The 21,168-nt window shown below is 41.8% G+C and overlaps 2 protein-coding genes across 2 annotated transcripts in view; one reads left to right on the top strand and one right to left on the bottom strand.

The window, feature by feature from the left end:
• The window catches only part of LOC105426408 (multicopper oxidase 3-like), a 202,114-nt gene that overhangs the window by 133,870 nt on the left and 47,076 nt on the right, over positions 1 to 21,168 (bottom strand). The gene's annotated exons all lie outside the window — the stretch shown is intronic.
• LOC148938126 (uncharacterized) lies at positions 2,816 to 3,882 on the top strand. The gene has a single exon (XM_089071145.1). The coding sequence runs from the start codon at positions 3,182 to 3,184 to the stop codon at positions 3,851 to 3,853; it is 672 nt and encodes a 223-aa protein (XP_088927271.1). The 5' UTR covers positions 2,816 to 3,181; the 3' UTR covers positions 3,854 to 3,882.

The following is a 21,168-nucleotide window of genomic DNA, read 5'->3' as shown; positions in this document are numbered from 1 at the left end:
GTGACAGGAGTCGGTGAAACCCGACAGAGCCAAGCGAAACCTTGGCCCCCGAGAGGTAGTAGGTACTGGTTAGGTATCAGGAGTCGGATCGCAGGATAGGATCTGGTCCCGATGTCTCGGCCGGCCGGGCTTATATACCCGGCCGACGTTCCCCCACTGCGCGCCGTCGGTCCAGTGGCGGGGAGTCGGTATCGCGTGGGGACATCGCGAGCGAGATAGCGTGAGCGAGACGGCGCGTGCGCCTTGCAGGCAAGCGAATGCGATAGCGCGAGTGGTGCACGTGCAAGCGGGATGGATAGTGCAGTATAGTAAGCCAAGCGTTTCTCTGTTATGTATATATGTATGTGTATATATATTTGCGTATGTATATATGTACATTCGTAACGGCCCTGCCGTTACAGCTTCAACGTGCATGAGAGTTTTTAGGAAAAACTTTTTGCGCGAAGGAGAAATAGGAATCATTCCTTCGGGTGGATACAGATTTAAAGATAACCAGTCGCGCAAAGGCACGCAATGGTTAATTTTGAAGGAACGTGAGTTAGGTCATCGGATAATTCACGCGGGACGCGGACGTGAGTATCGTTTAGCGGAAGGCATGCTCGTCGACGGATATTACGAATGCGAGAATGGTGGTGAGACGCGGCGTCACGTCTTGCAATTTCACGGTTGCTTTTTTCACGGATGCCCGTCTTGCTATCCATTAAATCGCGATAAAACGCTCGAAAATTTTAACGACTCGTTTGACGCGCGTTACGAACGAACGGTTGCAATGTCTTGGCGATTACGTCGTCAAGGATATATCCTAACGGAAAAATGGGAGTGCGTTTTCGACGAAGAAATGCGCGAGAATCGAGAGATGCGAGAATTTCTCGAAAATCACCCCATGGTGCAAATCCCACCTCTCGATCCTCGCGATGCATTTTTCGGCGGACGCACCGGCAATATCGCGACTCGATACGAGGTTACGGGCACCGAGAAGATACGGTACGTAGACGTATGTTCTCTGTACCCGTATGTACTCAAGACCGGAGTTTTCCCAATTGGTCACCCTGATATTTACGTGGGCGAGAAATGCGCCGATTTAATTGGAATCGCGCCAAATTTCAATTTTACTCCGGTCGAGGGTCTCGTACGTTGCCGAGTACTCCCCCCACGTGATCTCTTCCATCCTGTACTACCGTACCGCGTGCGCGGTAAATTATTATTTGCTCTTTGCCGTACATGCTGCGAATCATTTTCTCGCGATGCGTGCACTCACGACGATCCTGCGGAGCGCGAGTTCGAGGGCACATGGGTGTCTTGCGAATTACGCAAAGCAGTCGAAAAAGGTTATCTCGTGATGCAGGTAGACGAAATTTGGCAGTATAAATCTACGTGTTATAACCCCGAAACGCGACAGGGAGGGCTGTTTAGAGAATACATCGACACTTTTTTACAATTGAAACAGGAGGCGAGTGGGTGGCCGAGCGAATGCAACGACGATGTTGCTAAAGAACGCTACCTGAGGGAGTATGAAGCAACCGAAGGCATCGTTCTTGATAAAAACAACATCGTGCGTAATTCCGGCTTACGCTCCGTCGCCAAACTCTGCCTTAATTCGTTTTGGGGGAAATTCGGCCAGCGGAGTAACCTGCCGAATACAGAAATAATAAGATCCCCTCAGCGTTTCGCCGAATTGCTGTCGAGTCCCGAACACGAGATAGTCGGTATATTGCCCGTTAACGAGGATGCGATATATGTTTCATGGCGGTTAAAGAGCGAAGCGGTAGTACCTTCACCGATAACTAACGTGGTGATAGCGGCATACACGACGGCACAGGCGCGATTAAAATTATACGAATATTTGGAAAAATTAGATCGTCGCGTATTATATTATGATACGGATTCGTGTATATATACGAGCAGCGGTGATCCCGAGGAGTACGAACCGCGTACAGGTAATTTTTTGGGTGACATGACCGACGAACTCGAGAGTTACGGGCGCGGTAGCTTCATCGAGGCGTTTGTCTCTGGCGGACCGAAATTTTACGCGTACGTGGTACGTACACCGGACGCCCGAAAATATGAAATATGTAAGATAAAGGGGATTAAATTGAACTTTGAAAACTCGAGGCTGCTTAATTTTAAGAGTATTCATAACTTATTATTAAATAGGGAAAAAGAGGAGGAGAAAGAGATAAATCTGCGATTTAAAACAATTCGTCGCACCGCGTTTCACGAAGTAATAACGCGAAACGAGGTGAAAACGTGTGCTCCAGTTTTATTAAAACGCAGATTTATCGACAATCTTCTTTCTTTTCCCTATGGTTTTACGACATAATATTTTACTTAAAATTAATTAAGTTAGGTTAAGGCTCGGATTTTCCCCGTCCTCCCACAAATGTAAATATGTACAGAATATGTATACAGAATATGTATGGAATAAATATGTTTGTAAAAATTAAGATTATTTTTATTTTAGTTATAGTTTATTTTAGTATTAAATTTAAGAAAAAAAATGCGAAATTTGAAAAATGTATATTATACGGTTTCGATTAGAAAATATAAAATTAAAAATGTAAATTTGCGTTTAGTTATTAAGAAAAAAATATAATAAAAATATTTATTTCTCTAATCGTAAGAAAAGTATAATAAAAATTTTGTAAAATTAAATTTTTAAATCCAATTTTTTCCCACTTTCCTATAATTTTCCTATAACTTTCTTTTATCGCTAATTTTTTATATAGAAAATATTTTGAATTTATAATAGAGAATCATTAAAATATCTTTGTAAAATATTTTAAATTATAATCCTAAATTATAATCGCATAAGTTACGATTTTTAAATCTGTAAAAGAAAAAGTTATAAATTTTTATGTCCGTAATAATAAGTATTTAATTATTTTTTCCGCGAGTAAGTTTCTTCGACTTGAATTAGCTTTCGAGGAGCACCGCGTACAAGCTCGTAAGCAACGGTGCTCTCGCGGTGAACGCTCGCACGAGCGTACGAGCGCGGCTTGTCGCGGACGAGTACGAGCTCGTTACGCAAAGATGCTGGCGCGAGCATACCTCCGCCGCGGTGGGACCCTTCCGGCGCGAGTAAGCTAATCTCAAAAATTTCTCTGAGAAAAAAATCAAGTGTTCCATTCGTTCCATTTGTTTATTAATCCGAGTACGACGCGCAAGGCGTTCATTTAGCGAAATGGATGTACGTTGGAAACATCCGTGGACGTCGATCGTGTGCGGACCGACGGGTTGTGGAAAAACAATCTTTGTAAAGAGATTTCTTCGTCGTTTATCCGCTATGGCAGATGTCTACTTTGAGAGAATTTTGTTTTATTACGCCGAATGGCAGGATGCTTATCAGCAACTTCAATACGAAACTCGAGATTCCGCGATCGAATTTCACGAGGGATTACCGCGTCCGGAAGATTATTCCAACGATCCAACGCGCGCGAAATTGATAATAATTGACGATCTTATGAGGGAATCATCCTCGAGCGAAGCGATCGTGGATCTGTTTACCAAGGGAAGTCATCATAAGAATCTCAGCGTAATTCTCATCACGCAAAATCTCTTTCATCAGGGCCGTGGACAACGCGATATATCTCTCAACGCGAATTACTTTGTGATTTTCAAAAATCCGCGAGATCGCGCGCAAATTCGTCATCTCGCTCGACAAGTCTATCCCAACGATCCAAAGTTCCTCGAGGAAGCGTATCACGACGCCACATCTCAACCTCACGGATATTTATTGCTCGATCTGAAACAATCGACTCCCGACGAGTATCGTTTTCGCACGTGCATATTTCCCGATGATACGCTGAACTACGTTTACGTATCGCGCAGATCCTTTTCCGGAAGTTTCGTATAAAAGTATCGTACTCGCATTCTCTTGCGACAGTCGCGCAACTTCCTCGTGATGAAGAAGAGAAGAGAATCCTCGGTTAATGCGAGAAAAATCGCAGAACGTTCGATCGGTAAGAAAAATATCTGTCTTCTCAAAGCGCTGTGTTATTTGAACAAAAATCAACGCTCCTCTTTCTTACGTCAGGCGGATGAAAAATTCATTCGTTGCATCCGCGAGTGCGTTTTCAATACTCTCAAGGGTAACGTCCCGCTCGAACGTTCTGAAAAAAATCGTCTCAGCAAATATAAAGCATCTTTGCGTCGCATAGCGAAAAAAGACGGCAATTGGAAAAGTAAGAAAAAGCTATTACTACAGCGAGGCGGATTTTTACCCTATCTCATAGGGCCTATACTTTCGTTCCTATTTTCGAAAATTATCGGAGAATAGCCAGCGAGAGAGAGAGAGAGAGAGAGTAAACCTAATTATGGAAAGGGCAAAAAAGATGGTCTTGATTTCCACGGAAAATCTCGAAAGAATGCAGCATCGTCTCCGACAACAGCAGCAAACGGAAATAGGCATCGGGGAAAATTCCATGAGGCAGAATTCGGAGACGATACATGGAGAAAATTTAAATTCCGTACAAACACCCGGAACGCCTTTGTCGCGGCTCGATTCCGATATGAGCAAAATTCTTAATTCTCCCACTCCGCGCGATGTAAGTGAGAAATGGAAATTGTATAAAGAAGTACTTTGGAGATATCTCCATTTTGATAAAGCGCAAAAGGAAGATTCGGCGCGTAACACCCCCGATGAGAACAATTCAGATGCGCAGGAGGGAGACGCGGTGGAACTTGCGCGCGAATCACAACCATTGAGCAAACTTTCGCATCTTGACGGGCGAGTAAATGATATACTACGAGGCGAGTCTCTGCGTAAGCGCGAACGGCAAAGCGTCGAAAAAATATTAGAAAAGGTGCCGAAAAGTTTTCGCGCCAAGGCGCGTTTACTTTTGAAACATTTGATCGATAAAGCAGTACCCGCGAGAATTACTTGGGACGAGGAAGGAATCGTGACTATCGATGGTGACGTTATAAAAGATTCGAATATCGCGGAACTGATAAACGACGCGATGCGAGAGAGAAAAACCGTGAAAGCAATAGGGAGAGGTCAGTTTGCGCGATTACTACGTACGACAAACACCCCGGCTGTACTCGTAGGAAATAAGGAATTGTTAGCAACCACATTTGTCAGGATATTATCATCACCGCAAGCGAGTTCCACTCCGAAAATACCGAGAAAACTTTCTACGTCAACGCCGGCGACGTCGACGGCGACGACGCGGAAAAGAGTACGACGCACGAGAAAGGGCCAAAAACGCCAAAAGACCGAAGAAGAAGAAGAGCGAGCTAGATGCGCATTGTTTCTTTCGCTGCGTTTTCGTAAAGACGATATCCCTATAACCTTCGCAAAAGATTCTCGACAGGCAAGAAAGAGACGCTTACTCGATTGGAGTGAATTGAAATGACCAGGCTTGAAAATTTGTATTACGATCCAGCGCACTATGCGGGATATTCGGCATCGGATAACTTGTCGCGCGCCGCTAAACCGAATTTCTCTCGTAAAGAAGTAGCTCGCTGGCTCGAATCGCAAGACGCGTACACGCTGCACCGTCCGTCGAGACGAAAATTTCCGCGATTGCATTACAACGTGACGAATATCGACGATCTGTGGGAGGCCGATTTGATCGAACTCCGTAATCTCAAAAGTTACAACGACGGATTTTCTTATCTTCTCGTGATTATCGACGTACTTAGTAAATTTGTCTGGGTAGAACCGTTGCGGGATAAAACGAGCAAATGCGTGACAAGCGCCTTCCAAAATATTCTCTCGAGAAGCGATGGTCGAGTACCCGTGTACTTGCAAACCGACAAGGGTAAAGAATTTATCGCGCGACCGATGCAAGATTTTTTAAAAGAAAGAGGCATACGTTATCGAGTAACTCGCAATCCGGACGTCAAAGCCGCCGTCGTTGAACGCTTCAATAGAACGTTAAAGGAGCGAATGTGGCGCTATTTTACACATAAAAATACGCGGCGTTACATCGAAGTGCTGCAGGATATTGTGCGCGCTTACAATCACACTCGTCATTCGTCCATCAGGATGCAACCGGCAACCGTTACGAGAGAAAATGCTCGCATCGCACGCGAAAATATGGAGCGGCGTAGAGGCGCTGGAGAGAAGGCGGCGTCGAAAGTAGTAGAACAAAAGGCTAAATTCGATGTTAACGATCTCGTTCGTGTCAGTAGAGCAAAAGCCACTTTCGAGAAAGGATACGAAGCGCGGTGGAGCGAGGAAATATTTCGAGTTTGTCGCGTTCTTCATTGGCGAAGACCCCGCGTGTACGAATTGTGCGACTTATCGGGTGAACACATCGATGGGATTTTTTATGAACAAGAATTAGCACGGGTCAGAAAAAATTTGAGGGAGGAAGAGTTTATCGTCGAGCGCGTGATAAAAAGCAGAGGACGCGGTGCTAATAAACAGCTGCTAGTTAGCTGGCAGGGATATCCTAGTAAATTCGACAGTTGGATTCCCGCTTCGAGTTTAACTTTTCTCCAAGATGGAGGAGGAACAATTTTTTATGGTTCTTCCGAGCGATAGCAGTAAGAAGTATTTCCCGGGAAATACATGCTCTTCTTTCACCACTCAATTACCTCACGGCATACATTTATTCGGGGAATGGGAAGTCGCGCTTAGCGAGATTCAATTTCCCGCCAGTCTTTTTCACGTACGTCGAAACGATAATAAGATTAGATTTGTTGATTTAAAGAGCGAAAAAGATGAGAAAAATGATGATAAGTTTACGGTGAAAGAATTGCACTTACAGACAGGGATTTATGAAAATACAGAGGAACTTATCTACGCGATTAATAAAGAATGCAGACGCAGCGATTCGCATTTTAATTTCGAACTACGGAAAGGTTCAGGTGGTAATGTCCGTATAAGCATCGATTGTGACGACAACTGTACTCTCGTTCATTATATAAATCTACCAGCTAATATTTTTCAAATATTGAAGATCAACGTCGATGATGGCGGCACAATTCACCGTCACAAGTTACCTAATTCCGATGAATTAACGACGTTTTTGAAACTCGGTTATTACATCGGTGAGGAACGCACTGTATCTTTCTGGACTGCAGAACCCTGTAGTCTATGGCACGGTACCCCTGATAAAATGTACGTTTATTGCGACATTTGTGAGCCTTACATAACCGGCGATACGCGGAGTCCGCTTCTTCGGATCGTTCCAACCGAAATGCCGGGATGTAATTACACATACGGAACGAATTTAGTAAAATATTTCTCCACTTTGCAATATACTCCTTTGCGTCAAACGAAATTCCATAAAATTGAAATAGATATAAAAGATCACCGTGGAGAAAAAATACCATTCGTATCCGGAACGCTGATAGCAACATTACACTTTAGACGCGTCCGTTAATTGCCATTCGCGGTGAAAAGTCTACGAAGCTTTGAGAAAAAACTAAGTCTCCATGGAATACGACGAGTATTACGAAATGCAAAACGGTGGGGGCAGGGGAGGCGGAATTCCACGAATTTTCGTCGGTTCAGCCTATCAGCGCGGTCATGGGATCGGTAGTTTCCTCGGAGGATTATTTAGAAGAGTACTTCCTTATCTAAGCAGGGGAATGCGCGCAGTTGGGAAAGAAGCTTTACGCGCCGGAATTGGCGTGATAGAGGATGTTGAAAACAACACTCCGTTCAGGGAAGCAGTCAAAACGCGGCTCAAGGAATCGGGCGGAAATCTTAAGAGAAAAGCCAAAGAAAATATAAGTAACTTGATGAAGGGCTCGGGATATAAAACATCCGCGAAAATACGACCGGGTCAGTTTTCCTTCGGAGGGCACGACGCACGCACCGCTAAATCCGGGAGAAGCGCGGTTCGTAAACGCGGACAAGCCGGTAAAAAAAAGAAATCATCGAAAATTGGCGTGAAAAAAACGATTAAAAAAAAATCATCGAAGAGGAAAGCGGGTAAAATTAAAAAGGCAACGAAACATCGACGAAATAGCGGGAAAAAGCGCACCGTATCCGATATATTCGCTTAACCGAGGCGCTTTGTAAATTTGTGGGATATGTCCTTTCTTCATACACACTCGAGCGAGTGCTTAAAGAGCGAGCTCGATCTTTTCAGTTTACCTCCTACTCAAACCAGTATCGAGAATTCGCAATGGGTTTATTACAAACCGGTGACCTCGCTCGCGGACGACGCGCCTATAGAATTCGTCGTACCCGGACACGGAGAAGATTATCTAGATCTCACGCATACCATGCTAAGCCTTCGCGTGCGAGTGGAAAGTTTACCCGGTCCTGGAACATCGACAGCGGGAGGAGGAGGAGTGGGAGGAGGAGGAGGAGCAGGAGGAAACAAAGTAGGCCCTGTGAATCATCTACTACATTCGATGTTCAACCAGATCGACGTGTACTTCAATCAAAAACTCGTATCACCCCCAAACAACGCCTACGCGTACCGCGCGTACATCGAAGCATTGTTAAATTATTCTTCACCGGCAAAAACTTCCCATCTGACTTCCTGTCTATGGGACACGGACGAACCCGGTTATATGGACGCGCTATTAGAATCGGACAACCCCAATCAAGCTCTCGTGAGACGCGCCCGATACATCCAAGGAGAACGTTCGGTAGATCTAATAGGTCATCTTCATTGCGACGTCTTTAATCAGGATAAATTTTTAATTAATGGAGTGGAGGTTAGAATGAGACTCGTTCGCTCGAGAGATGCGTTTTGCCTCATGGAAAGCAACTCAACGTCGAAAATACGCATTCTAGATGCTAGTTTACTCATAAGAAGAGCAAAAATAAGCCCCGCAGTGTTACTCGAACATGCGCGAATGCTGAGTAAAACAACCGCCAAGTATCCTCTGACGCGAGTCGAGGTTAAAACATTCACGATTCACGCCGGAGTGGTAGGAGAATCGATTGATAACGCGATACTCGGGCAACTTCCGAAACGAGTAATAGTCGGATTCGTCGATAACAAAGCGTTTAACGGCGACAGAAAGTTAAATCCATTTAATTTCAAAAATTACGGCATAAATTTCTTCTCGCTATATGCCGATGGCGTGCAAATTCCGAGTAGACCGCTGCAACCGAATTTCTCAAAAGACCATCCGCTCTATGTCGAGGCTTATAACACCCTCTTCTCGGGAACAGGCATCCATTTTCTAAACGAGGGGAATTCTATAAGCAGAGAAGATTATGCCAAAGGTTTCACGCTTTTCGCTTTCGATCTCACTCCCGATCTATCGGCAAATTGCGCTGGACATTGGAATCTTGTCAGACATGGAAGTTTACGATTAGAGGTGCGATTTGAAAAAGCTATTACCTCAACGATTAATTGTATAGTTTACGCAGAATTCGATAACGTGTTAGAGATCGATTCCTCGCGTCAAATTATCGTTGATTTTAGCGGATGAGACATACTCGAATTTCCCCCTCCCACCGTTATCTATTTTTCATTTCTATTTCTTCGAAAGCTTGACAAAAAGTAGCCGCAGTTTTGCTTTAGACGCGAACGTCGTCACTTCGTGCAAAATAAATTGAAAGTATATTCTACGCATCATGGATATAGTTATCGATATACAAGGTTTCCGCGACGCTGAGGGAAAGTTTATGCCGAAGGAAGTAGCGGTTGTTGCCATTAACGAAGCATTCATAAGTCACTGTATTATGATGCCTCCATATCCATTTGTCGAATTACCCGAAAAATACAGACGAGAAAACAACTGGCTCTCTCGAAACTTCCATGGGATCGAGTGGTTTGACGGAACAGTCAATTCCAAACATTTCATGGCGGAACTATGTGAAATTGCACGACAAGCGCGTTACATATACACCAGAGGTCGAGAGAAGATACATTATTTAGAAAATACACTCGCAAGAAACGTATATAATCTAGAAGGAATCTCTCCTGCTTTCAAAAACCTGTCGGAAGGCGAAGAGCATGAATTGCTCTGCGGTCATCACGGGTTTCAGCGAAATTCCAACAAATTTCACTGCGCGTTACGCAATGCGTGCAAATTGAGATACTGGATGCAATCTCAAGAAGGGAACTGCTACATAAGCAGCGCTAATTCTTTTACCATTGAAAGTTCCGATGACAGTGATACAGAAAGCGAGGTTTTTACAATAAAACGAAATTTTCCGAATCTCGTTACGTGGAGAAATAAGAGATTAGAAAAAGAACAGGCGAGGTGCGAACAAATAAAAGCCGAGAAAGAAGATTTATCGAAACTCAAGTGTGAAAAAAGGGAAACTTCTACCCCACAATCCTCGCAAGAGGATAAAAATATAACGACACCGACGAGCCAAAAAACAAGTCAAACATCATTCCACACCGCGGAAGATGAATTCGCTCGAAATCTTACGAGCGTTGCATCATCTCAGTATCGAACATGCGGGTGTGTATCCTGCCGACAGAATCCCGAGGGTGTGGACGAAGTCGACGGCCATCGCGAACACTGATAATCACGATCGTCCTGGACAACACTGGGTTGCTTTCTACCTAGACAAGCACGGAGAAGGCACGTATTTCGATAGCTACGGACTACCACCCCTGGATTCCAGATTCAATCTACGACTTCGACGAAATTCTACTACACATAAATGGAACATCATGCGATTACAGGGCACATTTTCTCAGACCTGTGGACAATATTGCTGCGTATTTCTTTATTATTTGTCTCGCGGTTATAAGCTTAAACAATTTCTCAAAATATTCAGCGAAGATTACGAAGATAATGATAAACTAATCGTACAATTATTTCGTAAAATCTTTCTTCATGGAAAAAAGAAATGTGAAAAATCTCATGTAACGTGCTGTCATATACAAACATGTACTTTTAAGAACAATTAAACATTAAAGAAACACTATTATGGTATAATTTGTATAATGATATAACAATAAATCTAATTTTTGTAACATAAATTCTTTGTCCATTTTACTTCCTTTCCCACCGGTTTAAAATCAATTTTACCCACTTAATTCCAAGCTAGAAATATCTAATCGTTTTTAAATATTTTTCGTTTGTTTACCATAGAATTAAGGAACATAACCTCGTCAGTGTATAACTCCAAATGTTAGAAAATTCTAGAGTTTACATCTAGAAAATTTATTCAATCCGCGTGTTTGTCTTAGAATAAAAGCTTCGTATAACTCCGAATTTGACGTCATCGACGTCAGAAATATATGGTGCGAACCTGTCCGTTCTCGTTTTCCTCCAGCCAAATACCGTACGACCTGGTAAATAATAGTTATTACACACCGAAAATCGCATGTCTTCAAAACCTATATCCACTCGTAATCTATATTGCCCCCATACAAAAAATTCACCGCCTATGAGACGCCTAGAAATCTTCCGCCCTAAGAAAAACGTAATTCCTCATATCCCGTATACAACCAATAAAATTCCAGAAAAAATCGGTTTTCTTCTCTTCGCTCCATCCCACGCGAACAAAAAATCGCATTCCATTCTCGACAAGTATATTCCTCTTACAGACATATTTCTTTTCGCAGTCGCCATTTTGTTTTCGGACTCCGATCGGTCCCAGACGCTTTCTCACCCTTCCCCTACCTCGTCTAGCATTTCGACAACCAATCGCGCGCATGGGCACTATGGGTAGAGCCAATCACGCGCCTGGCAGCTACGGAGCCAACCAATCAGAACGCTCCCACTAATTACCTAATTATCATCTCCGATCCCCACCGACCAATCAGAACGCTCCATTTCCACGCGACTGCCGATTTTCGGCCACGCCCCTGGCGCCAGTGGGAAGGTGGTGGGGGTTTGTTTTGACGCGCCATAGTGCCCCACTTACTACTATCATCATTATGCGTACGTTCAAAGATTCAAGACATACGAGTGTAATCAGGCAAACTCTGACGGTTAACGCTTATAAAATTGTCTTTGTAATCGTTTCACAGCAATTTATAGATATTCCATCGTTGTTCGTAAAGTTCCTTCCACGTTTCGAGAGACAGTGGCTGTCTCCGATGATCTCCCAGAGCGATCTTCACGTAGCTCGGTGGACCAACGTTGATTCCAATTTCGAAAAATTTGTAGCCCGTGGCTGTCAGAGTGTAACGTCTTAGTAGACGCACCGCGAGACGCTCCACTGAAATGCTGTGAAAATTAAATATATAATATTGCACAATATTGGAAAAAAACAGAAAAAATAAAATGCAGTTGAAACTTACGCGTTACGTTCCTTTGTTTCGCCATTATACGGTGCGCTTCCTTTGGCAGAGTACATTGCGCGTTGATCGTTCGTACAAACGAATGATGGAGGGGCGGAATACTTTTTGTGCAAATCGTTCAATGAAGAACTGATCGCATTCGCGTAAATTTTGACATGACAAACCGTTAACTCCCTCTCCCTTCTTCCCCCCTCTTTCTAGGAATTTTATTGTTGTGATCAAATTGTAGCGACGCATGTTCGCAAAGGATTGCGATGACGTGTTTAAATTTTTTCCAGAAAAAAGCCATCTTATCGCGGCTTTTTCCTGGAAGTCAATGCGCCGATACTCCTATTGCTATAAACAAATTCCGAAGACCATGCTCCAATTTAGACAAAGAGATAAAAAAATTGCAATCTTTAATCTCCATCTTTTTTTCTAGAAATTTTATTGTTATGATCAAACATGTTCACAAAAAAGCGTGATGACGTGTTTAAATTTTTTCTAGGAAAAGCCGTGATAAGATGGTTTTTTTCTAGAAGTCGACCTACGTGTCGCGATATGTTAAGAGAGAAGCGCCGATAATCCAGCTGCTATAAACAAATAGATACACAAATTGCGACTCGGTTGCAAACATATGATGACGCTCTGGCTTAGATATATTTTATATATGAGAGGGACAAAGAAATTGCCGATGATATATAGATCATTGGGCGCGCGGGATCACAGTAGGCGGAAGTCTAATGAATTGATCGAATGTGAGAGAAAAAATTGTTGATCATGTGAATATTGTGATTTGAAAATATGGAAGAAGACATCGCGAATATAATAGACGAAGTGTTTGGAGATGAAGAAATGAACATTAATGTTGAAAATATTAACATTGATGAAAATATTGATATTGAAGATGAAGGTGAAGAGCTTGCGTTGTCTAACGACAGCGATTACCTGAGTGATCAGAGTGAACTTAAGGATCATGTGGAGAAAAATGTTACGCGTTTGGAACTCCTTGCACTGAATGGTAATAAAAAATATTGAAAGCGAAGAAAAAAACCGACAAAAAAAGAAACGAATACTTTGAACGGCGAAACGAGGTGGCGCGTTATCGATTCTGCCAATTTTGGGCGCGCTCGGGTTTTTGATCAGCGGAGTGATCAGCGTGGTGAAACGACAGGAAAGCGCGACGTCAGCTTGAGGAACTGCAACGTCACAATCGCATGATAGAAACATGCGGACGAGGACTATATCTCGCTCCATACAAACGGACGAGATTACATATAACACGAGGTGTAACAGCGAAAAAAGGAAAAAAACGCTAAAGAGACAATAAAAGTACCTACGGGCGTAACCACCAATGTACAATTAGACCAGCTGACGAGACGTATGCGCGTACCGTCACCTTCAGAGGTGTTTCATACATAACGTGTTACCGATTAGCGACGCACTGAGCGGTCGATGAGAGTGGTATCGTAAATCTGGACGACATGATGGGTCTCGGTACTCATTGGGTAACGTACGCGAAACGATCGCGTCGTGTATTTCGACAATTTCGGTAATTTTTGACCGCCCGAGGAACTAATGCGATATTTTGGAGACAGTGTTACGATGATAGAGTACATCCTATCAGACGTACAATCAGAGCGTCTGTGGACAGCTGTGCCTGTGGTTTCTCCAAACGATCGACGGCACGTGAATTTATAAAAGCCGATAAAATGAACTGATGTTTCATTCAGTATTCGTTGAACGCTTTTTTCATTATGTCACTGATGCTTACACTGAATGGAAAGAGCAGCGTTCACGCGGCAAATTACTTTCTAGCCATAGATTTGAGCGACGATGACTATGAGCTTGCTTTAACAATTTTGGAGACTTATCATACGATACCGAATGTAAACGCTTCGAACAATATATTTTATTTTGGCAAAGACGACACAGAAATTACGATTCCCGTACGAACTCCAGACCATAAATGAATTTTTGAGACGTGAGATTTTACGGAAACGACCGCAACGTGACGCGGCCGATGGTAACGCCGATGACACCGCGCGCGATGATGAGATTGAGAAATATCCGATAGTGCTCCGCGCAAATTACAACACGATGAGATGTGAGATTAAATGCGCCTACAGAATAAACTTTAACAAGCGAAGAATATTAGGCTGCTACTGAGTTTCTCGAAGCAACTGTAAAAGTGAATTGAATCGAACCTGTCGATCAACATAATGAATGTAAACATTATCTATGTAGAGTGCAACGTGACCGTGGGCGGGCAGAGCAACGACAAAGGTGTATACACGATACATGAATTTTTGCTGAGCGTGCCGCCAGGATATAAGGTATCGGAAAGACCGATGCAGATCATTTATTTGTCAATCATCGTACGGAGCTAACGATATGCATTGTTGACCAAAACGGACGATTGCTTGATTTCAAAGGAGAAGAGATCACCGTCAAATTGCACGTACGACGGCGACAGCGATAACGCGAGCGTGACATTTGAGATGCTCAAGTTGGACGAAGCAAAGCACAGAGAGATAACGTTTTCTTTTACAAAGAAAACATCGATCGACAATACTCGCTCATCCGGTTGCATCAAAAAGAAGAAGAAATTGAATAGAAGAAACTCAATCACAAGTTGCACACCGCGAATCCTAAAGCTTGTAAAAATTTAACGTTCGCATAGAGTCGCGCAACTTGTGAGATGACTGACATCACAAACATCGAGGACGAGCCAATCTTCGACGATCGATGCGATCGTCGAAGATTGAGACTCATGCGTACAATCCGTTCGCCAATACAACATTCGGATACAGCGATGAAATAAAAATATAATACATAACAGACCATACAGCAACAGGATCTGTACATTGCCATACGAAAGCTTTCTATATGTCAAGGGAAAACTAACGAAAAACAGAGTTGTCGACGGATCTGTGGTGTTGAGAAATAATTTTGTTGCATTCATGTTCGATAAAATTCGATACGAATTCGCTGACGTGGAGATTGATCATAAACGTAGCATAACTAGCACAAACACTATGCTCAAACACTATGTAACGACGTCACACACGCTCAAACACTACGTAACGACGTCATCCGACAGAAGCGTGATTCTGAGGAATGCCGGCTGGGATGCGCGTACTAACACAGATGGATATTTTAACTTTTGCGTACTTCTTTACGCATTGTTGGGATTCTACGAGGATTATAGACGCGTGATAATCAACGCTCGTTACGAGTTGATCTTGATATGATCGCGTAATGACAACAATTATGATGGGAAATTCGGCATTGGATCCTATGATTGACTTATTCAAGATACAATGGAGAATGCTGCACGTGTTATTAAGCGAGATAAAAAACTATTGATGCTGCGCACTTTAGAAAGCAGACGATACTTGAGCATGGCTTTTCGCTCGTGGGATCTGTAGTTATCCGAGTTTCCGCTGTTACAGCAATTACAATCAAGCATTCGTGGGCCATCAAGATCGCTACTCAGCTCGAGAAGCCGCGATATGTCATCTTCGCTCTGCAAACAGGCCGAAAGAACGTCATGGCCGAGCACATGAGCTGATTCGACGATTGTACTTGATCAATGTAAAACTCTATCTGAACTCAGAATGTTATCCGTACGACGATATGAATCTGGATTCCGAAAAAACAGATGGTTTGTGTTGTACGAAATGTACGCGCGTTTCTGCAAGGGTTACTACAGACACGAGTAACGGACCGTTCTCTCGAGTTTCACCGTCACGTCTTTTCTAACAGTCCATTCATAATCATCGAGTGCTCTCGACAAAACAAATCGGTCAAGAGTGCAACCGTGGACGTGAGATTGAAATTTGAGACTAAGGAGAATGTACCGATGAATACCATCGCGTACTGTCTCATTATACACGATCGCGTGGTTCAATACAATCCGTTGACCATTGTTATACGTAAGATCACCTAAGAGCATCGCTGGAGAGAGAGACAATATGAGAGAGAGAGAGAGAGACAATAAAATTTATGATACACCGAAATCGACCGCAGTCTCGAAAACTTGCTCGTCATGATCAGCCAACAGTTCATAGACCTGCAAGGTTTCCTCGTTGGAGAACAATTTGTAAAGGAATTTGCTGCTCTCAGAGAACGGACCGTTCTCTCTCACTACATTTTCGCAAGCCCTATACCGTGATATCCTCGACAAGTATCGACAAGTCTCGCGCACGCTGGGTGATACGTCATCACCACTGACTAGACTGCGATGAGACGACGGAACAGTTCCATACAGCAAAGCTAAGAGTTTGGTTACAAAGGTTATGCACGGAATGAAAGAAGACTACAATGATGACAACGATGATGATAACAATAATGACGACGATGTTGTCGTATACGTCAAGGAAGAAACGACAATGGCTGTGGAATTTGCTTCTGGACGAGCGAGAGCGCATGTACATCGAGATCCTGGATACGGATTATGAAGACGTAAATTCTTTGAACAATATAGACGCTGATAATACTATGCGATGTGTGATATCACTATACTAATTGCGCTTTACAAAATGTATTCAAATTATTTAATTGATGATCGGATAACCATGAATAAAATAAATAAATAAATATAATATACAAATTATGTTTTTTTATTCTTTTCCATTACGTTGATAATATTCCAATGATCGACGTACCACTTCTTAGTTAGCGCCGCAAGAAGTTTATCTTCCCGGGATGACTCATCACACGTCGGGCAGAAATGTAAGTCAGTGTGACGGTTATGCAGATGACAAAGAAATTGCATCATGATTTAAAAGTAAAATTCTTTTTATTCATATTTTTTTACATTTTTTTATATAACTGATTATCCGATAATTAATTGGTAATGGTGTGATCATCTCTTTGTTTTTTTTCCTTTTTGCATATGGCGCGCTCCTCTTCCTTTCTGCACATAATCCTGATAAACAGCATAATAAAATAGTCATCGATATCAGGTTCGTAAGCGTAATTCTATGAATCTATGCCTTTTTCTTGGCTATTATACTACGCTAGTGCAGGTTCTTCAGAAAATGCTACCATAGAGAGTTGTCGTTTAGCGAGATCGTTGAATTTTTTATCCACTACCTTTCGAAAGAGGACATCTTCTAATAACATATTGTGCGATTCCTCTGAAATGTTGATATATGCATGTTTTTGTTGCAGAAACATTTTGAGAAGAATCGAGAAGTCAGGAAATCGGGGTCCCATCTTTTCACAAAATGCTGGGGAGTCGGGATGTAATGTCTCTTCAAAAAATAATCCGTTACGTTTACCGGTGGCGCCACGTTAAATAATAAATTTGGAAACTCTTCGATTAGTAGACAAAGACACAAGTTGTCAGGATGTATTAATTTAACTTTTTTACAACAATTACACATCACAGTTTTCTCCTTCAATGTCCATTGTAAAATTTCTTTTTCTCTTTAGCAGCATGCTGTATAAAAAAGATTCAAACTATGAGTCATCGTGTTCACGATATATATTCATCATTATTCTTATAATATACTCATAACTGACCTTGTCTTTCAATATGATAATACTTCCGCAAATGAGTAATTAGCAGACAGGAGTAAAGCATCGTTATAAGTGACACCTGTCAATCAATACATGTGACATTTCACGTTTTTTGTATGCAATCGCACCGGCTTTCTCTCACATTTGATTCATTAGACTTCCGCCTACTGTAATCCCGCGCGCCCAATGATCTATTATATATATCATCGACAATTTCTTTGTCCCTTCGTCCCTCTGTATAAACTGGAGCGTCATCATACGTTTGCAACCGAGTCGCAATTTGTGTATCTATTTGTTTATTACTTTTATTATCTTCGCAATTTGTTCATAACAGTCGGATTATTGATGCTTTTTTCAACATGCCGCGACACGTACGTCGATTTCTAGGAAAAGACATTTTTTGTGGCTCCTCCTAGAAAAAAAGCGGCGCCGCTATGTTCTCATATTTATCTTCTCTTTTCATTGTGCTCTCTCTTTCTATTGTATACGTATACCTTCTATCTCTCCCGTCTCTTTCTTATTTTATTTAGTACAACGTAAATTTTTTTAGCTTTGTTTTCTAAACGTTCAATCTCATGCAATGAGTCTTGTGATGGCACATTGGCAGTCGTTGAAACGTCTTCGCAATGGCATCACCCGGCAATAATTTTGTGAAGAAATCGCGAAGAATCGCCGGTGCGCGAAGAATCGCCTGTGTGCGAAGAACCGTCCTATATTTTAGACAATGGTGAAGTGTCCGTAATACTTCCCGACGATAATGGTAATGATGACGATAGCGATTTTGAAAAATTTCTTAACAATTTTGCGATCCAAGAGCGCTTCGCTTTTATACATATGTGGATAAATATTATCTGCATAGATTATATGACGGTACTTTCGTGATAGATGCGGAGGAACAGTATATCTACGTTCCCGACTCTTACGCCGATATTGTGCAATTGCATTGATTATTAGAATTATATGAACTTATCAGTTGCATGACTTCGGCGGAGGATGAGGAGGAGGAGGAAAATTATCCAGAAGATGAAATTGGTGGATAATTTCGACGATGAAGTCCCCCCCGCGGGTTAATCCGCGGGAGTAATCCGGAGGGAGGTATAAAATTATTTTTTCTTTTGTTTTATTTTAAGTGATATTTTTTTAGATTGTTAAACACTTTTTTGTGTGTATTTTAAGTGACATATTTTTTGAATTATTAAACATTTCTTTTGTGTGTATTTTAAATGACATTTTCTTTTTTGAATTACTCTTCTATAACCTCAATTGGTGAATCTTTTTTTATTTTTTTCTTTTTTTTTACTCGGCGGCGGCGGCGGGCTTGGACCCTCTGACGTCATGTTCACGCGCCCTGTCCGCAATTTATCTTATTATTTATATCATCTTTGTTTATCTATTTGTTTATCTATTTGTTTTTATAATTACTCCCCCCTCCCGCTCATTTCAAAAGACCGTCGCCCCTGACTTCTCCCTTTCCTCTACCTTCCCCTCTGCGCCCACCGTTCCCCCCTGCACCCCCCTCAGAGCTCCTGTGTTAGAATCGGCCTAATATATCTACTATTAATAAAAATAATAATAACCGACTAATAAAGTAGTCGCTCGCTTGCCGCAATCCGCTTCGTCAGCAGTGGATGCGATTGTGTTTTTGGCGCTCGCGACAATAGGATACAGGTGGAAACAAAATGTGGCTTATTATCTTACAGCCAAAAATACAAATGATTCCGTTTATAAAAATATAATTCTTGAAATCATCCACAAAGCAGAGAAAATAGGATTGCGCATTAAAGAGATTGTTTCCGATATAGGTTGATATAGCCAATCAAGCCAAATTCTCTCAACCATGTGGAGAGCATTTAACATCAATGTCTCACGTCATTCTGTATTTAAAAATAAATGCGTACAACGGTATGATAAGATTCGGCAGCTATTTTTTTTCACAATAGTTCACATGTGCTAAAAAATTTTAAAGGAATGCTGAACCACGAGTACATCACGATATTCCTAAATATTACGTAGAAAAGTATAATTTACCGACGAATAGAGCACTTTTAGCACATTTCATTGAATTATCAGACCATAAAAAAAAAACGCTTCATTGTTTTTTGCATCAAAATTGTGACTAGAATACCTTGACAGATCGACACATTTTCAAATGAGGGTTAAAAGTTCCTCTCATGTTATGAGCCACGCAATTAGTACTTCCTTACAATTTTTGGTAACTGAAACGTTGAAACCTGAATATATAGATTTGATTACACAACTCAGTTTTGGTGTTAGACGATTGGAAGCCATTTCAAAAAAAAAATTATTTTAATTACTCAATCATTAATAGATGTGACAACACTTATTAACGAAAAAAAATTACAATTGCGTAATAGGTGGCCGATTTACGCAGGATTGTCTTGAAAATTTGTTTTCCGTTTTAGGTAGTAAACATTGCATTTTAAATGCTCTTCAGTTTAAAAATAACTTAAAATTAACAACGATAGCTCAGTATATTAGAAAGATATTAGTAATTACAATCACGATGATCATGAACTTTACCCGATTTTCTGGCAACCATTCAACAATTAAAAAGGAATGTATCGGATAGAATCGATGATGAACCATACAGATAGAAGTTACTATAGATATAGTTACTATAGTAGAATTGAATATTTTACACCATGTTACTAGATATATTATTACCAGCATTATGAAAACACAGAAAATTTGTAATCGTTGTCTCTCATGTGGAAACAAAAAAGCTTATTTCGCATATTATAATAAATTAGGTTGCGGCACTCGCAATAGTAACACTACGATGTTACTATTGCGAGTGCCGCAACCTAAATGACACAAACCGATCTTACTGCAATACTGCTGGTCAGTTAAGAATTCTGACTAACCCAAGATGTACAAAATAAGAAACTAAAATAAGATTACAATAAGAGAACAATGCGCGCCCTTGCTGATTGCAATGAACTGATGTGCAATTCGGCAAGGACGCTGATTCAGATAACATCGCGTCGAAACGTATCAAACAGCATTTCAACACGAGAATGGGCCGAGGCCGCGTAACAGCGAATTGATAAAAGTGACGAGAATAATCAGTGGCGCTCGGAGGCTCAGAAGTGCAGAGGCTCAGACGCACAAGTATCGACATGATAGAAGTTAAGAAAGTGTAATAATGCGCGACAGTTTGCGGGTGACTCGGAAATAACGAACACACAAATTAATTAAATAAAGTTCTTTATTCCGTCAACTAGTGTGTAGTTCATCTACCACTTTCCCTAGTTGCGCCCGGAGCGCAACAAATTGGTGGCAGCAGTAAGATCCGTAGTGCCGGAACCGGAGGAAGCAATCATCGCATCCCTTCTGAGACATCCTGGATTCTGGAAAGAAAAAGAAGACACACAAAATTGAGGGCAAATCGCGCCATCCAGCAAGGACATCCAGCAGCCAGCGAGCATATTAGCGACATCGGAGAAGGTGCCGACCGCAACAAGCGAGCAAGCGACGACAAGCGAATACGCCGACAACATGCGAATTG

The sequence above is a fragment of the Pogonomyrmex barbatus genome, unplaced genomic scaffold (assembly GCF_055798465.1).
Source record: "Pogonomyrmex barbatus isolate J1 unplaced genomic scaffold, ASM5579846v1 scaffold1, whole genome shotgun sequence".
NCBI lineage: Eukaryota > Metazoa > Arthropoda > Insecta > Hymenoptera > Formicidae > Pogonomyrmex > Pogonomyrmex barbatus.
Note: the sequence above shows the minus strand (reverse complement) of the source record. Positions and strands in the feature narration are given on the sequence as shown.